Genomic DNA, 20,626 nt, shown 5'->3' on the forward strand with positions numbered 1-20,626 from the left:
CAGCTCCTCTTTTCCTTTTAACGTCATCTCATTTCCACCAGCTGGTCCCCCCCCCCCCCCCCCAGCTATCTCAGTCTGGCTGGTAATGCTCCATTCCAACCCCATTATGTATATCTAGTGTAACAGCACTCTCCCACTCTCATGGAGTTCATAGGGTGCAGAGCTGGAGGGTTACTGAGAATCTCCCTCACAGGGGGATAAGGTCCATTCTGTGTGACTCATATCTGTGATAGAGAGTGAGTGAGGCTGAGTGTGAGGGAGGGAGATAGACACAGCCAGGGTCTGAAAGAGGCTATGTGGAGATGGGGACGACAAGGCTGTGGGAAAAGCATTCTGCTGGACAGGAAATCAATGGGATGTGTATGTGGGGGGAAGCATCAGACCAAATGCACAAATTCAGAATCAATACCTGGAAACTGGGCCAGGTTCAGCTCTGTGTTATGTTTGTATACAGTGTGTGTGTGTGTACAGTGTGTGTGTGCAGTGTGTGTGTGCAGTGTGTATGTGTATGTGTGTTTGAACAGTTTGTTTTTCCCATAAATTGAGTAAAACTGACCCAGCGGTGATCCCTAAAAAACATCCAGAAAGGCACTGCGACTTGATTCATGATTTTTCAAGCCTTCTTGCTGTCAGTAACATAATTAACTCTGGTCCGGCTGATTAATTAGCCATATGGACGATAACATTAGAGAGGATTAAAGGCCAACTCATCCAAAGGAGAAAATGGCCCTTCTGCGCTCAGCAGCAGAGAGCACAGACAACACCTTCACGCTTGTGGAATCTAACAACCCAAGAAACGAAATCAATTAAACACACTAACAAATTAATATTGGAGAAAGAGAGGAAGGGAGCACAAACAAGAACACTGGTCATACCTGAGGCTTTGCGCTCACCTATGGGACATATTCCTACAGGAACTGGCCGAAAGTGGTGCACTATAAAGGGAATAGGGTTCCATTTGGGAGGCAACCCTGTCTCTATCTCTATCTCTATCTCTCTCTATCTCTATCTCTATCTCTCTCTATCTCTATCTCTCTCTATCTCTCTCTATCTCTATCTCTCTCTATCTCTATCTCTCTCTATCTCTATCTCTCTCTATCTCTATCTCTATCTATCTCTATCTCTATCTCTCTCTATCTCTATCTCTATCTATCTCTCTCTCTATCTCTATCTCTATCTATCTCTATCTCTCTCTATCTCTATCTCTATCTATCTCTATCTCTATCTCTCTCTATCTCTATCTCTCTATCTCTCTCTATCTCTATCTCTCTCTATCTCTATCTCTATCTCTATCTCTATCTATCTCTATCTCTCTCTATCTCTATCTCTCTCTATCTCTATCTCTATCTATATCTCTATCTCTATCTCTATCTCTATCTCTCTCTATCTCTATCTATCTCTATCTCTCTCTATCTCTATCTCTCTCTATCTCTATCTCTATCTATATCTCTCTCTATCTCTATCTCTATCTCTATCTCTATCTCTCTCTCTCTCTCTATCTCTATCTCTATCTCTCTCTATCTCTATCTATCTCTATCTCTATCTCTATCTCTATCTCTATCTCTATCTCTATCTATCTCTATCTATATCTCTATATCTATCAATTCAATTCAAGGGCTTTATTGGCATGGGAAACATGTGTTAACATTGCCAAAGCAAGTAAGGTAGATAATATATAAAGTGAAATTAACAGTAGACATCACACATACAGAAGTTTCAAAACAATAAAGACATTACAAATGTCATATTATATATATACAGTGTTTTTACAATGTACAAATGGTAAAGGACACAAGATAAAATAGAAATATATCTCTATCTCTATGTATGTGCTGCTCTCAGAGCTGGCCTCAGAGACAGCCTGATAGAACAGTGGCCCCTGAGGAATCCCCAGGGCTGTCGCTACAGCCTGCATGACCTGGCTTGGCCCTGCCTCCTGTCACTAGGTACCCCATACTATGGGGCAGAGCAAGCTGGACAGAAGGGCACGGCATATGACTCTCAATGGGACCCGTGCAAAACAGAGAAGGAAGAGGCAGGGGAGCTCTTAAAACCTTCCCGACTGACCACTACTGTTTCAGAAGACTTCATTTTTTATCGCTGCATTCGTACTTGTATATCAAAAGATGGATCTCTTAATGATTTTAATATTAAATGCGATAGGCCTACTGTAAACGAGCCAATAGAAAGTGCTATAAGTATTGTAGGTAGATGTAGAAGTATCTGCCCTACATTGACTGCCCTGAACTTGGAAGCTTCTTGGAATCTCTTAGAAATCCAGCCCTGTTCTTCCACCTGACTGTTTTATTAAAGGTTACATAGCGGTGGATACCTACACTTGCCAGAAAATCCTGTTTCATGTCATGGTACAGTATGCTGCCAGGCCCTACATTCTATGTCAGATGTCAGCCGTTAGTGACAACAGCCTCGCCCAGTGAAGGCACACTCAATGACCAATATGTCAACTAGCTACATCATCCCCTTCAATGAAATCACCCCTTCTCTGTCTATTCTAAGCTAAACATCCACAACCGGTTGGCCTATAGCACGCAATGTCTCTTTATTGCCCCCCAAACTCGGGTTGTTTGATTGAGCCGGACAATTTGTACTTGAGATATTGAAAACTAAAAGTAGTAAGTATGGTGGTTAGTCTCAGGAAACAAATCCAAAAGCCTCAACAGAGAAAATATGCAATAGGTTTCAACCACTTGATACCTTATGCCAAAAGACTATCAAGGAGATGATAATACTGAGTTTTTAGACTATACCCACAAACCCAAAAGCAAGGACATGAATAGCATGCAAGATGTGTGGAACATGCAGTTCCATCCAGACTGACACAACACAGTACAGAAACAGCCATGGCTGGGGTTCAAAGTTGATGGATGGTAATATAACACACATAGAGAATGTGTGCTGTGATTGGCTATAGCTCTTCTGACTATCATTAATAAGGCCTTAATGGGGTGATAGTGAGATACGATTCATCAAATGATGTCTTGGTCCAGTGCTCTGCTGTGATTGGTCCATGGCTCATGAGTCTCTTTCAACTTTGCCTAAAAGTGCTGAATGACTCAAAAGACATGTTCCGACACCGAGCAGCAATCAGATTCATGAGTTGTGGTCCAATGCTCTGCAGTGATTGGCCATTGGCTTGTACTCCAGCACAATGAGTTACGGTCCACAAGCTAGGCCTTGGTGTGGAACACTGCAGTCATCAGCCCATGACTTTAAGAAGGACGGACAGTGAATGGAAGGAGTGATGTACTAGATGCCAAAAACATAAGTTAAGGAAGCTATATACAGTACATGAAGTCCATTCCAGAAGGCACTACGTACATGGTCTGCAGCAGGCTCTGCGGCACCGAGCAGTTAGCCTTTGAAGAGAAGTTCCAAAACAATCCGGGCCCCATCTATCACCACAAAATAAAATCATCCAGTGGCGATTGAAAGAAAGAGGGGGAAAAAGTGAACAGCAAAGTTTAAGCCATATCATCATGACTCATAGGTCGATTTTTACAAGTGACAGGAACAGAGCAGCTTTACATGGAGGAACAAACACACCGGGTATATTGCTCTTTGTGGTTTTATTCATACCCAGAAGCAGCAGAGAAACAGACCTGGTTCCGTACAGTGGGCTTTGTTGAGCTTGCATATGCTAAAGGACAAAAAGTGAACCTCATAACTGTTATTTTTACACTGTACAGGGTGAGAATACAACCTAATAAACAGCGTGATTTAAATAACAGGAACATTGTGTCTAATGTCCAATTGTTAAAGCGTTTGATCCTATAATCAAATGTACAGTATTAGGGTTCTGCACCAGTCTTATTTAATACAATGAATTGTGGTTGCACCAATATGATTTCATATTATCTTGTCAACAGAAACTGTACAAATGAACAGGACATATTTCTCACAGGGTGAAAATCATACATATCAGCGTTTACCTTCAGCATGCCATCCTTTTTCTGACAGGTGGTGATCACTCACAACATGTCAGGCCTGACATTCAGCCTCAAATTGCTACGTTTTTCCTACAGGTCCCAGTGTGAAACTACCATTCAACAAGACAGGCGGCCATGCACACACAGCATGTAAATGAACATCTACAAAGACACACAGGTATCAAAGGAGAGGTAACAGATATCCAATTGAAATGTCCTCTGATGAACTCTTTATTGAGACTGTAAAACTTGTAACAGTCTATTTGGACCAGAATATCAACTGTCTTGCCTCTATCTCTAACTCTGCCACATACAATGGCCTCAGATATGAAGTGTGGTTCTTTTGTGATTTGTGTGGCTGCTGTTTATTGAAGGTTAGGGTAGAACGTAAACTGTGTTCTACGGCTGACACACAACTGAACACAACAACTCAAAGCAGTTTGCTGTTCGCTCGTCCCTTTAACTGGAAAGCAGAAGGCCTGCACCCGGTAAGAAAGTTGTCTGTATATTCTCTACATGACTTGTTAATACGCAGGCTGCCAGGGACGACTAAAGGCAGGACTGATCTATATGACGCACTCCTGTTTCTAGGGTTAATAAATTCAACCTGACGACCTCATACTCGCGCCAATGCAGAGGCTGGCACACTGTCCTACAGCACTGGGACACAGTCAGAGTCTCACTTATACAGCTAGGAGGAGACAGTAGAGGATCTGGGGGGCTGATGTCTCTGTACTGTATGTGCAGTCAATTCCCTCTCCCGTCATCTATGTAATATAACATCCATATGCACAAACAAAAGAGTTAATTCAAGCTTTGCAAAAATTTATTCTGTCATTCTATCTCATGTAGGTCTTTTGTTATCTGATCCAAACTGAGCACAGTGAACATAGACAGATAAGAACTTACCTGCTGTGGTGGTTTGAGCTGCTCGGGTGGCTGTTGATGCGTCTGGATTTTGCAGTGCGTCTGTTTCCCTCTCTCTTCCCCCCAGTCTGTTCTGGTCTGTGTGTCTGTGTGTGCTACAGAGAAAGGCTGTCTACTCTATGGGTTCTCTGCTACCCTCTCATCCTCCCTCCAACTCCCTCCCTCCCTGATAATAAACAGAGAGCACGTGTTATCCCCGATGATGCAGCATGAGAGCGCCACCACACTGACAGATCAGAGGCGAGGGAGGAGAGAGGAGGGGAGAGGGTGATGAAATTAAACAGGGAAGAGTGAAAGTGAATGGGAGGTAAATTAAATAGAGGATAGAGTTAAGGAGAGATGCTGAGAGCCTGCTTGAGAGAAGGATATGGTCATAAAAATGAGATTTAGAGTGATAGAAGATAAAGGATAGATCATTTTGGGTAACCATTATTGCTCTTGAAAACAGAAGAGTGAAGCTTCCACTGCACCAGTAAGTTCATAATCATGAGCTTCAGAATACTATTTTTAACAGCACCCACAAAAAGACACAAAAAATATAGTACATCATGGATTTATCATTCCCTTTGACACATTTCAACTCTCTCAACTCGCACCCACACAGGCATAAACCAATACTACCGGGGATCAAGCGGTTTACTTTTGAACATGGTTTTTTAAATCCTATGATATCAAAACGCAGTGGACATCATGCAGACAACACTGGATCTGTGTTTATTACTGAATCCAGTGAGCATGCCCCATCACATCTCCCCCTCTCTCTACGCACTCTGTTGTCCCTTACGTCTAGATTAACGTCTGTTTTCTTCATTTCACAGTGACAAAGTGACCTACTTTAGAACATCACTATGTGACTGACTAGACACAGTGTTATCAGACTGACTAGACACAGTGTTATCAGACTGACTAGACACAGAGTGTTATCAGACTGACTAGACACAGAGTGTTATCAGACTGACTAGACACAGAGTGTTATCAGACTGACTAGACACAGTGTTATCAGACTGACTAGACACAGAGTGTTATCAGACTGACTAGACACAGAGTGTTATCAGACTGACTAGACAGAGTGTTATCAGACTGACTAGACAGTGTTATCAGACTGACTAGACACAGTGTGTTATCAGACTGACTAGACAGTGTTATCAGACTGACTAGACACAGAGTGTTATCAGACTGACTAGACACAGAGTGTTATCAGACTGACTAGACAGTGTTATCAGACTGACTAGACACAGAGTGTTATCAGACTGACTAGACACAGAGTGTTATCAGACTGACTAGACACAGAGTGTTATCAGACTGACTAGACACAGAGTGTTATCAGACTGACTAGACAGAGTGTTATCAGACTGACTAGACACAGAGTGTTATCAGACTGACTAGACAGAGTGTTATCAGACTGACTAGACACAGTGTGTTATCAGACTGACTAGACACAGAGTGTTATCAGACTGACTAGACACAGAGTGTTATCAGACTGACTAGACACAGAGTGTTATCAGACTGACTAGACACAGAGTGTTATCAGACTGACTAGACAGAGTGTTATCAGACTGACTAGACACAGAGTGTTATCAGACTGACTAGACAGAGTGTTATCAGACTGACTAGACACAGAGTGTTATCAGACTGACTAGACACAGAGTGTTATCAGACTGACTAGACACAGAGTGTTATCAGACTGACTAGACACAGAGTGTTATCAGACTGACTAGACACAGTGTTATCAGACTGACTAGACAGTGTTATCAGACTGACTAGATAGAGTGTTATCAGACTGACTAGACACAGAGTGTTATCAGACTGACTAGACAGAGTGTTATCAGACTGACTAGACACAGAGTGTTATCAGACTGACTAGACACAGAGTGTTATCAGACTGACTAGACAGAGTGTTATCAGACTGACTAGACACAGAGTGTTATCAGACTGACTAGACACAGAGTGTTATCAGACTGACTAGACAGTGTTATCAGACTGACTAGACAGAGTGTTATCAGACTGACTAGACAGTGTTATCAGACTGACTAGACACAGAGTGTTATCAGACTGACTAGACAGAGTGTTATCAGACTGACTAGACACAGAGTGTTATCAGACTGACTAGACACAGAGTGTTATCAGACTGACTAGACACAGAGTGTTATCAGACTGACTAGACACAGTGTGTTATCAGACTGACTAGACACAGAGTGTTATCAGACTGACTAGACACAGAGTGTTATCAGACTGACTAGACACAGAGTGTTATCAGACTGACTAGACACAGAGTGTTATCAGACTGACTAGACACAGAGTGTTATCAGACTGACTAGACACAGTGTGTTATCAGACTGACTAGACACAGAGTGTTATCAGACTGACTAGACAGAGTGTTATCAGACTGACTAGACACAGAGTGTTATCAGACTGACTAGACACAGAGTGTTATCAGACTGACTAGACACAGAGTGTTATCAGACTGACTAGACAGAGTGTTATCAGACTGACTAGACACAGAGTGTTATCAGACTGACTAGACACAGAGTGTTATCAGACTGACTAGACACAGAGTGTTATCAGACTGACTAGACACAGAGTGTTATCAGACTGACTAGACACAGAGTGTTATCAGACTGACTAGACAGTGTTATCAGACTGACTAGACACAGAGTGTTATCAGACTGACTAGACACAGAGTGTTATCAGACTGACTAGACAGAGTGTTATCAGACTGACTAGACACAGAGTGTTATCAGACTGACTAGACACAGAGTGTTATCAGACTGACTAGACACAGAGTGTTATCAGACTGACTAGACACAGAGTGTTATCAGACTGACTAGACAGAGTGTTATCAGACTGACTAGACAGTGTTATCAGACTGACTAGACACAGAGTGTTATCAGACTGACTAGACAGTGTTATCAGACTGACTAGACAGAGTGTTATCAGACTGACTAGACAGTGTTATCAGACTGACTAGACACAGAGTGTTATCAGACTGACTAGACAGAGTGTTATCAGACTGACTAGACACAGAGTGTTATCAGACTGACTAGACACAGAGTGTTATCAGACTGACTAGACACAGAGTGTTATCAGACTGACTAGACAGAGTGTTATCAGACTGACTAGACAGAGTGTTATCAGACTGACTAGACACAGAGTGTTATCAGACTGACTAGACAGAGTGTTATCAGACTGACTAGACAGAGTGTTATCAGACTGACTAGACAGTGTTATCAGACTGACTAGACACAGAGTGTTATCAGACTGACTAGACAGAGTGTTATCAGACTGACTAGACACAGAGTGTTATCAGACTGACTAGACACAGTGTTATCAGACTGACTAGACAGTGTTATCAGACTGACTAGATAGAGTGTTATCAGACTGACTAGACACAGAGTGTTATCAGACTGACTAGACAGAGTGTTTATCAGACTGACTAGACACAGTGTGTTATCAGACTGACTAGATAGAGTGTTATCAGACTGACTAGACACAGAGTGTTATCAGACTGACTAGACAGAGTGTTATCAGACTGACTAGACACAGTGTGTTATCAGACTGACTAGACAGAGTGTTATCAGACTGACTAGACACAGTGTTATCAGACTGACTAGACACAGAGTGTTATCAGACTGACTAGACACAGAGTGTTATCAGACTGACTAGACACAGAGTGTGTTATCAGACTGACTAGACACAGAGTGTTATCAGACTGACTAGACACAGAGTGTTATCAGACTGACTAGACACAGAGTGTTATCAGACTGACTAGACACAGAGTGTTATCAGACTGACTAGACACAGAGTGTTATCAGACTGACTAGACACAGAGTGTTATCAGACTGACTAGACACAGAGTGTTATCAGACTGACTAGACACAGAGTGTTATCAGACTGACTAGACACATAGTGTTATCAGACTGACTAGACACAGAGTGTTATCAGACTGACTAGACACAGTGTGTTATCAGACTGACTAGACAGTGTTATCAGACTGACTAGACACAGAGTGTTATCAGACTGACTAGACACAGAGTGTTATCAGACTGACTAGACACATAGTGTTATCAGACTGACTAGACACAGTGTGTTATCAGACTGACTAGACACAGTGTGTTATCAGACTGACTAGACACAGAGTGTTATCAGACTGACTAGACACAGAGTGTTATCAGACTGACTAGACACAGAGTGTTATCAGACTGACTAGACACAGAGTGTTATCAGACTGACTAGACACAGAGTGTTATCAGACTGACTAGACAGTGTTATCAGACTGACTAGACACAGAGTGTTATCAGACTGACTAGACAGTGTTATCAGACTGACTAGACAGAGTGTTATCAGACTGACTAGACAGAGTGTTATCAGACTGACTAGACAGTGTTATCAGACTGACTAGACACAGAGTGTTATCAGACTGACTAGACACAGAGTGTTATCAGACTGACTAGACACAGTGTTATCAGACTGACTAGACAGTGTTATCAGACTGACTAGATAGAGTGTTATCAGACTGACTAGACACAGAGTGTTATCAGACTGACTAGACAGAGTGTTATCAGACTGACTAGACACAGTGTGTTATCAGACTGACTAGACAGAGTGTTATCAGACTGACTAGACACAGAGTGTTATCAGACTGACTAGACACAGAGTGTTATCAGACTGACTAGACACAGAGTGTTATCAGACTGACTAGACACAGAGTGTTATCAGACTGACTAGACACAGAGTGTTATCAGACTGACTAGACACAGAGTGTTATCAGACTGACTAGACAGTGTTATCAGACTGACTAGACACAGAGTGTTATCAGACTGACTAGACACAGAGTGTTATCAGACTGACTAGACAGAGTGTTATCAGACTGACTAGACACAGAGTGTTATCAGACTGACTAGACACAGAGTGTTATCAGACTGACTAGACAGAGTGTTATCAGACTGACTAGACAGTGTTATCAGACTGACTAGACACAGAGTGTTATCAGACTGACTAGACAGTGTTATCAGACTGACTAGACACAGAGTGTTATCAGACTGACTAGACAGAGTGTTATCAGACTGACTAGACAGTGTTATCAGACTGACTAGACACAGAGTGTTATCAGACTGACTAGACAGAGTGTTATCAGACTGACTAGACACAGAGTGTTATCAGACTGACTAGACACAGAGTGTTATCAGACTGACTAGACACAGAGTGTTATCAGACTGACTAGACACAGAGTGTTATCAGACTGACTAGACAGTGTTATCAGACTGACTGTTGTTATCAGACTGACTAGACACAGAGTGTTATCAGACTGACTAGACAGAGTGTTATCAGACTGACTAGACACAGAGTGTTATCAGACTGACTAGACAGAGTGTTATCAGACTGACTAGACACAGAGTGTTATCAGACTGACTAGACACAGAGTGTTATCAGACTGACTAGACACAGTGTGTTATCAGACTGACTAGACAGAGTGTTATCAGACTGACTAGACACAGAGTGTTATCAGACTGACTAGACAGAGTGTTATCAGACTGACTAGACACAGAGTGTTATCAGACTGACTAGACACAGTGTGTTATCAGACTGACTAGACACAGAGTGTTATCAGACTGACTAGACACAGAGTGTTATCAGACTGACTAGACACAGAGTGTTATCAGACTGACTAGACACAGAGTGTTATCAGACTGACTAGACACAGTGTGTTATCAGACTGACTAGACACAGAGTGTTTATCAGACTGACTAGACACAGAGTGTTATCAGACTGACTAGACACAGAGTGTTATCAGACTGACTAGACACATAGTGTTATCAGACTGACTAGACAGTGTTATCAGACTGACTAGACACAGTGTGTTATCAGACTGACTAGACAGTGTTATCAGACTGACTAGACACAGAGTGTTATCAGACTGACTAGACACATAGTGTTATCAGACTGACTAGACACAGTGTGTTATCAGACTGACTAGACACAGTGTGTTATCAGACTGACTAGACACAGAGTGTTATCAGACTGACTAGACACAGAGTGTTATCAGACTGACTAGACACAGAGTGTTATCAGACTGACTAGACACAGAGTGTTATCAGACTGACTAGACACAGAGTGTTATCAGACTGACTAGACACAGAGTGTTATCAGACTGACTAGACACAGTGTTATCAGACTGACTAGACACAGAGTGTTATCAGACTGACTAGACAGTGTTATCAGACTGACTAGACAGAGTGTTATCAGACTGACTAGACAGTGTTATCAGACTGACTAGACACAGAGTGTTATCAGACTGACTAGACACAGAGTGTTATCAGACTGACTAGACACAGTGTTATCAGACTGACTAGACAGTGTTATCAGACTGACTAGATAGAGTGTTATCAGACTGACTAGACACAGAGTGTTATCAGACTGACTAGACAGAGTGTTATCAGACTGACTAGACACAGTGTGTTATCAGACTGACTAGACAGAGTGTTATCAGACTGACTAGACACAGAGTGTTATCAGACTGACTAGACAGAGTGTTATCAGACTGACTAGACACAGTGTGTTATCAGACTGACTAGACAGAGTGTTATCAGACTGACTAGACACAGAGTGTTATCAGACTGACTAGACACAGTGTGTTATCAGACTGACTAGACACAGAGTTTTATCAGACTGACTAGACACAGAGTGTTATCAGACTGACTAGACACAGAGTGTTATCAGACTGACTAGACACAGAGTGTTATCAGACTGACTAGACACAGTGTGTTATCAGACTGACTAGACAGAGTGTTATCAGACTGACTAGACACAGTGTGTTATCAGACTGACTAGACACAGTGTGTTATCAGACTGACTAGACACAGAGTGTTATCAGACTGACTAGACACAGAGTGTTATCAGACTGACTAGACACAGAGTGTTATCAGACTGACTAGACACAGAGTGTTATCAGACTGACTAGACACAGTGTGTTATCAGACTGACTAGACACAGAGTTTTATCAGACTGACTAGACACAGAGTGTTATCAGACTGACTAGACACAGAGTGTTATCAGACTGACTAGACACATAGTGTTATCAGACTGACTAGACAGTGTTATCAGACTGACTAGACACAGTGTGTTATCAGACTGACTAGACAGTGTTATCAGACTGACTAGACACAGAGTGTTATCAGACTGACTAGACACAGAGTGTTATCAGACTGACTAGACACATAGTGTTATCAGACTGACTAGACACAGTGTGTTATCAGACTGACTAGACACAGTGTGTTATCAGACTGACTAGACACAGAGTGTTATCAGACTGACTAGACACAGAGTGTTATCAGACTGACTAGACACAGAGTGTTATCAGACTGACTAGACACAGAGTGTTATCAGACTGACTAGACACAGAGTGTTATCAGACTGACTAGACACAGTGTGTTATCAGACTGACTAGACACAGTGTGTTATCAGACTGACTAGACACAGAGTGTTATCAGACTGACTAGACACAGAGTGTTATCAGACTGACTAGACACAGAGTGTTATCAGACTGACTAGACACAGAGTGTTATCAGACTGACTAGACACAGAGTGTTATCAGACTGACTAGACAGTGTTATCAGACTGACTAGACACAGAGTGTTATCAGACTGACTAGACAGTGTTATCAGACTGACTAGACAGAGTGTTATCAGACTGACTAGACAGTGTTATCAGACTGACTAGACACAGAGTGTTATCAGACTGACTAGACACAGAGTGTTATCAGACTGACTAGACACAGTGTTATCAGACTGACTAGACAGTGTTATCAGACTGACTAGATAGAGTGTTATCAGACTGACTAGACACAGAGTGTTATCAGACTGACTAGACAGAGTGTTATCAGACTGACTAGACACAGTGTGTTATCAGACTGACTAGACACAGAGTGTTATCAGACTGACTAGACACAGAGTGTTATCAGACTGACTAGACAGAGTGTTATCAGACTGACTAGACACAGTGTGTTATCAGACTGACTAGACAGAGTGTTATCAGACTGACTAGACACAGAGTGTTATCAGACTGACTAGACAGAGTGTTATCAGACTGACTAGACACAGAGTGTTATCAGACTGACTAGACACAGTGTGTTATCAGACTGACTAGACACAGAGTGTTATCAGACTGACTAGACACAGAGTGTTATCAGACTGACTAGACACAGAGTGTTATCAGACTGACTAGACACAGAGTGTTATCAGACTGACTAGACACAGAGTGTTATCAGACTGACTAGACACAGTGTGTTATCAGACTGACTAGACACAGAGTTTTATCAGACTGACTAGACACAGAGTGTTATCAGACTGACTAGACACAGAGTGTTATCAGACTGACTAGACACATAGTGTTATCAGACTGACTAGACAGTGTTATCAGACTGACTAGACACAGTGTGTTATCAGACTGACTAGACAGTGTTATCAGACTGACTAGACACAGAGTGTTATCAGACTGACTAGACAGTGTTATCAGACTGACTAGACACAGAGTGTTATCAGACTGACTAGACAGAGTGTTATCAGACTGACTAGACACAGTGTGTTATCAGACTGACTAGACACAGAGTGTTATCAGACTGACTAGACACAGAGTGTTATCAGACTGACTAGACACAGAGTGTTATCAGACTGACTAGACACAGAGTGTTATCAGACTGACTAGACAGAGTGTTATCAGACTGACTAGACACAGAGTGTTATCAGACTGACTAGACAGAGTGTTATCAGACTGACTAGACACAGAGTGTTATCAGACTGACTAGACACAGAGTGTTATCAGACTGACTAGACACAGAGTGTTATCAGACTGACTAGACACAGAGTGTTATCAGACTGACTAGACACAGAGTGTTATCAGACTGACTAGACACAGTGTTATCAGACTGACTAGACAGTGTTATCAGACTGACTAGATAGAGTGTTATCAGACTGACTAGACACAGAGTGTTATCAGACTGACTAGACAGAGTGTTATCAGACTGACTAGACACAGAGTGTTATCAGACTGACTAGACAGTGTTATCAGACTGACTAGACAGAGTGTTATCAGACTGACTAGACAGTGTTATCAGACTGACTAGACACAGAGTGTTATCAGACTGACTAGACAGAGTGTTATCAGACTGACTAGACACAGAGTGTTATCAGACTGACTAGACACAGAGTGTTATCAGACTGACTAGACACAGAGTGTTATCAGACTGACTAGACACAGTGTTATCAGACTGACTAGACAGTGTTATCAGACTGACTAGATAGAGTGTTATCAGACTGACTAGACACAGAGTGTTATCAGACTGACTAGACACAGAGTGTTATCAGACTGACTAGACACAGTGTGTTATCAGACTGACTAGACAGAGTGTTATCAGACTGACTAGACACAGAGTGTTATCAGACTGACTAGACAGAGTGTTATCAGACTGACTAGACACAGTGTGTTATCAGACTGACTAGACAGAGTGTTATCAGACTGACTAGACACAGAGTGTTATCAGACTGACTAGACAGAGTGTTATCAGACTGACTAGACACAGAGTGTTATCAGACTGACTAGACACAGTGTGTTATCAGACTGACTAGACACAGAGTGTTATCAGACTGACTAGACACAGAGTGTTATCAGACTGACTAGACACAGAGTGTTATCAGACTGACTAGACACAGAGTGTTATCAGACTGACTAGACACAGTGTGTTATCAGACTGACTAGACACAGAGTTTTATCAGACTGACTAGACACAGAGTGTTATCAGACTGACTAGACACAGAGTGTTATCAGACTGACTAGACACAGAGTGTTATCAGACTGACTAGACAGTGTTATCAGACTGACTAGACACAGTGTGTTATCAGACTGACTAGACAGTGTTATCAGACTGACTAGACACAGAGTGTTATCAGACTGACTAGACACAGAGTGTTATCAGACTGACTAGACACATAGTGTTATCAGACTGACTAGACACAGTGTGTTATCAGACTGACTAGACACAGTGTGTTATCAGACTGACTAGACACAGAGTGTTATCAGACTGACTAGACACAGAGTGTTATCAGACTGACTAGACACAGAGTGTTATCAGACTGACTAGACACAGAGTGTTATCAGACTGACTAGACACAGTGTGTTATCAGACTGACTAGACACAGAGTGTTATCAGACTGACTAGACACAGAGTGTTATCAGACTGACTAGACACAGAGTGTTATCAGACTGACTAGACACATAGTGTTATCAGACTGACTAGACACAGTGTGTTATCAGACTGACTAGACAGTGTTATCAGACTGACTAGACACAGAGTGTTATCAGACTGACTAGACAGTGTTATCAGACTGACTAGACAGTGTTATCAGACTGACTAGACAGTGTTATCAGACTGACTAGACACAGAGTGTTATCAGACTGACTAGACACAGAGTGTTATCAGACTGACTAGACACAGTGTTATCAGACTGACTAGACAGTGTTATCAGACTGACTAGATAGAGTGTTATCAGACTGACTAGACACAGAGTGTTATCAGACTGACTAGACAGAGTGTTATCAGACTGACTAGACACAGTGTGTTATCAGACTGACTAGACAGAGTGTTATCAGACTGACTAGACACAGAGTGTTATCAGACTGACTAGACAGAGTGTTATCAGACTGACTAGACACAGAGTGTTATCAGACTGACTAGACACAGTGTGTTATCAGACTGACTAGACACAGAGTGTTATCAGACTGACTAGACACAGAGTGTTATCAGACTGACTAGACACAGAGTGTTATCAGACTGACTAGACACAGAGTGTTATCAGACTGACTAGACACAGTGTGTTATCAGACTGACTAGACACAGAGTTTTATCAGACTGACTAGACACAGAGTGTTATCAGACTGACTAGACACATAGTGTTATCAGACTGACTAGACAGTGTTATCAGACTGACTAGACACAGTGTGTTATCAGACTGACTAGACAGTGTTATCAGACTGACTAGACACAGAGTGTTATCAGACTGACTAGACACAGAGTGTTATCAGACTGACTAGACACATAGTGTTATCAGACTGACTAGACACAGTGTGTTATCAGACTGACTAGACACAGTGTGTTATCAGACTGACTAGACACAGAGTGTTATCAGACTGACTAGACACAGAGTGTTATCAGACTGACTAGACACAGAGTGTTATCAGACTGACTAGACACAGAGTGTTATCAGACTGACTAGACACAGAGTGTTATCAGACTGACTAGACACAGAGTGTTATCAGACTGACTAGACAGTGTTATCAGACTGACTAGACACAGAGTGTTATCAGACTGACTAGACAGAGTGTTATCAGACTGACTAGACACAGAGTGTTATCAGACTGACTAGACAGTGTTATCAGACTGACTAGACACAGAGTGTTATCAGACTGACTAGACAGAGTGTTATCAGACTGACTAGACACAGTGTGTTATCAGACTGACTAGACACAGAGTGTTATCAGACTGACTAGACACATAGTGTTATCAGACTGACTAGACACAGTGTGTTATCAGACTGACTAGACACAGTGTGTTATCAGACTGACTAGACACAGAGTGTTATCAGACTGACTAGACACAGAGTGTTATCAGACTGACTAGACACAGAGTGTTATCAGACTGACTAGACACAGAGTGTTATCAGACTGACTAGACACAGAGTGTTATCAGACTGACTAGACACAGAGTGTTATCAGACTGACTAGACACAGAGTGTTATCAGACTGACTAGACACAGAGTGTTATCAGACTGACTAGACACAGAGTGTTATCAGACTGACTAGACAGTGTTATCAGACTGACTAGACACAGAGTGTTATCAGACTGACTAGACAGAGTGTTATCAGACTGACTAGACACAGAGTGTTATCAGACTGACTAGACAGTGTTATCAGACTGACTAGACACAGAGTGTTATCAGACTGACTAGACACAGAGTGTTATCAGACTGACTAGACAGAGTGTTATCAGACTGACTAGACACAGTGTGTTATCAGACTGACTAGACACAGAGTGTTATCAGACTGACTAGACACAGAGTGTTATCAGACTGACTAGACACAGAGTGTTATCAGACTGACTAGACACAGAGTGTTATCAGACTGACTAGACAGAGTGTTATCAGACTGACTAGACACAGAGTGTTATCAGACTGACTAGACACAGAGTGTTATCAGACTGACTAGACAGTGTTATCAGACTGACTAGACACAGTGTGTTATCAGACTGACTAGACAGTGTTATCAGACTGACTAGACACAGAGTGTTATCAGACTGACTAGACACAGAGTGTTATCAGACTGACTAGACACATAGTGTTATCAGACTGACTAGACACAGTGTGTTATCAGACTGACTAGACACAGTGTGTTATCAGACTGACTAGACAGAGTGTGTTATCAGACTGACTAGACACAGAGTGTTATCAGACTGACTAGACACAGAGTGTTATCAGACTGACTAGACACAGAGTGTTATCAGACTGACTAGACACAGAGTGTTATCAGACTGACTAGACACAGAGTGTTATCAGACTGGCTAGACAGTGTTATCAGACTGACTAGACACAGAGTGTTATCAGACTGACTAGACAGAGTGTTATCAGACTGACTAGACACAGTGTGTTATCAGACTGACTAGACACAGTGTTATCAGACTGACTAGACACAGAGTGTTATCAGACTGACTAGACAGAGTGTTATCAGACTGACTAGACACAGAGTGTTATCAGACTGACTAGACACAGAGTGTTATCAGACTGACTAGACACAGAGTGTTATCAGACTGACTAGACACAGAGTGTTATCAGACTGACTAGACACAGAGTGTTATCAGACTGACTAGACAGAGTGTTATCAGACTGACTAGACACAGTGTGTTATCAGACTGACTAGACAGTGTTATCAGACTGACTAGACACAGAGTGTTATCAGACTGACTAGACACAGAGTGTTATCAGACTGACTAGACACAGAGTGTTATCAGACTGACTAGACACAGAGTGTTATCAGACTGACTAGACACAGAGTGTTATCAGACTGACTAGACAGAGTGTTATCAGACTGACTAGACACAGTGTGTTATCAGACTGACTAGACAGTGTTATCAGACTGACTAGACACAGAGTGTTATCAGACTGACTAGACACAGAGTGTTATCAGACTGACTAGACAGAGTGTTATCAGACCAGATGGAGTGATTGCCAAAATCTCTTTCATACCTTGTTTATCTCAGCTAAGAGGAGACTGTTTGCATGCAATAATTAAAAAAGTTTCAAACAGGGGTGCAACTTTGGTTTTAGAAGTGGGGGGGACATAACTTTTTATTTCATTAATAAAATCGGTCGGAGGCTTTCGCATGGTCCAAAAGAACACCGTTACCTCGTTTTGTATCACATTCCAGTGATAAAACTGTGGGGGGAATGCAATTTTACAACGTCCCCAGTGAAAGTTGCGCCCCTGGTTTCAAATATGCTTATGTCTAACGTATGAGAATTTATGTTCATGAAATGTAATCATTACTGTAAATTATATTCTACGTATTTCTCTCCTTGTAAGTGGAGGTAAACTGGTACATTAATTGAGTTAAATCACAAATGTTTTTTGTTATTGTATGGTATCTCTCTTAAGATATATATCAATCATAAGCTATCTAGAGATAGGTCTACACAGTCGGCTTAAACTGGGCGATCAGTTAGACTGTGGCACGATGACCAGCCTATTGAATCAATGTGTCCTGGTTATTGAGTCATCCCTCTGTGTGCCTGGCAGACATCTCAACTTGGATGTCGGCTCACCACTTCAAGCTCAACCTCGACAAGACGAAGCTGCTCTTCCTCCTGGGAAGGCCTGCCAGCTCCAAGACCTCTTCATCACGGTTAATAACTTCACGGTGTCCCCCTCCCAGAGTGCATAGAACCTTGGCGTGACCCTGGACGACACCCTGTCATTCTCTGCTATCATCAAAGCAGTGACACACTCCTGCAGGTTCATGCTCTACAACATCTGTAGAGTACAACCCTACCTCACACAGAAAGTGGTGCATGTCCTAATCCAGGCTCTTGTCTCCCATCTACTGTAGACTACTGAAAATCTCTGTTGGCTGGGCTCCCCACTTGTGCCGTCAAACCCCTGCAACTTATCCAGAATGCTGCAGCCCGCCTCGTATTCAACCTTCCCAAGTTCTCCCATGTCACCACGCTCCTCCGCAAACTTCACTGGCATCTACCACAAGAATATTGTGCTTGCCGATAGAGCAGCAAGGGTAACTGCCCCTCCCTACCTTCAGGCTATGCTCAAACCCTACACCCCAACCCGAGCACTGTTCTGCCACCTCTGGTCTCTTGGCCGCCCCATCCCCATGGGTTTTCAGCTCCCGCTCAGCCCAGTCAAAGCTCTTCAACACAATTGAACAGCTCTCCTGGCACCCCAATGGTGGAATCTGCTTCCCCTGAAGCTAGGACAGCAGACTCACTGCCCATCTTCCGAAAACATCGGAAACCCTACCTTTTCAAAGAGTATTTTCCTACTATTTTCCTACTATCCCTAGCTTTCCTGAAAACTACTTTATTAAGGGAAATATACTTGCTACCACTGTGATATGTGGTTGTCTCACCCAGCTACAGTATCTTGACTCTTGAGATGAATGCACTAATTGTAAGTCACACTGGATAAGAGCATTTAGCTTAATAACTAAAATGTAAATGTAAAATGTCTATTGCGTTGCTATGGCTCTAAAGTCTATTGTCTGTTTTGACTGAGGCAGACACCTCAGAAATGTCTCATGCAGCTCCTGACAGGCTGTCAGACTCGGTTGCTCACAGATGAGGATGTGCACTTTAAAGAGGTATGCAGGACATGTCTGTACAATTGTATGCATTTGTTAGAAAGATGGTAGTAGTATAGTGGGTGTGATGTGACTTGAGTAAATGAGGGATACAAAGTATATTGAAAGCAGGTGCTTCCACACAGGTTTCTGAGTTAATTAAGCAACCTTCATCCCATCATGCTTATGGTCATGTATAAAAATGCTGGGCTGGCCATTATTTTGTCGACCATGGCTATGCACCCATAGGATGACAATGCCCCCATCCAAAGGGCACGAGTGGAGTGGTCACTGAATGGTTTGTTGAGTATGAAAATGATTTAAACCATATGCCATGGCCGTCTCAGTCACCAGCTCTCAACCCAATTGAACACTTATGGAAGATTCTGGAGCCTGAGACAGTGTTTTCCACCACCATCAACAAAACACCAAATTATGGAAGTTCTCCTCGTGGAAGAATGGTGTCGCATCCCTCCAATAGAGTTCCAGACAACACAATCTATGCTATGTGCATTGAAGCTGTTTTGTCTCGTGGTGGCCCAACGCCCTATGAAGACACAATGTTGGTGTTCCCTTGTTTTGGCCGTAACCTGTATATCTACACAAGCTACACACAGTACCAGAGTTCTCATTTATTTTAGGTTCAGTGAGGTTACTGTTTTGAGTATGGAGTGCATACAGTTGTAAAGATTGGCAGAGTGTACCACCACAGCCTGGTTGTTGACCACCACCATGAGTGAGGAGTGTCATTTTTAATAATTATTATACACTTATGGAGTGACATGTGTCACAAGCTGTAATATCAAAGTCTCATAAATAATCTATCTAGCATCCTGAGGCTGTCGGCGCGGTCATCTTGGAC

The 20,626-nt window shown here is 42.3% G+C and overlaps 1 protein-coding gene across 3 annotated transcripts in view; it reads right to left on the minus strand.

Moving 5' to 3' along the window:
* LOC135524503 (protein NDRG4-like) overlaps window positions 1-4,974 on the minus strand; it is a 36,062-nt gene extending 31,088 nt beyond the window's left edge. For 2 of the 3 annotated variants that reach the window (XM_064952089.1, XM_064952088.1), the window contains exons 1-2: window positions 4,857-4,974; window positions 3,340-3,413 (exon numbers count right to left, since the gene is read on the minus strand). In XM_064952089.1, the coding sequence (XP_064808161.1) occupies window positions 3,340-3,413 (74 nt within the window). In that variant the 5' untranslated portion in view covers window positions 4,857-4,974. The remainder of the gene's footprint in view (window positions 1-3,339; window positions 3,414-4,856) is intronic. The other variant, XM_064952090.1, reaches the window with a different exon arrangement.
* Window positions 4,975-20,626: the final 15,652 nt, after the last annotated feature.

This window comes from Oncorhynchus masou, chromosome 31 (genome assembly GCF_036934945.1).
Source record: "Oncorhynchus masou masou isolate Uvic2021 chromosome 31, UVic_Omas_1.1, whole genome shotgun sequence".
Taxonomy (NCBI): Eukaryota; Metazoa; Chordata; class Actinopteri; order Salmoniformes; family Salmonidae; genus Oncorhynchus; species Oncorhynchus masou.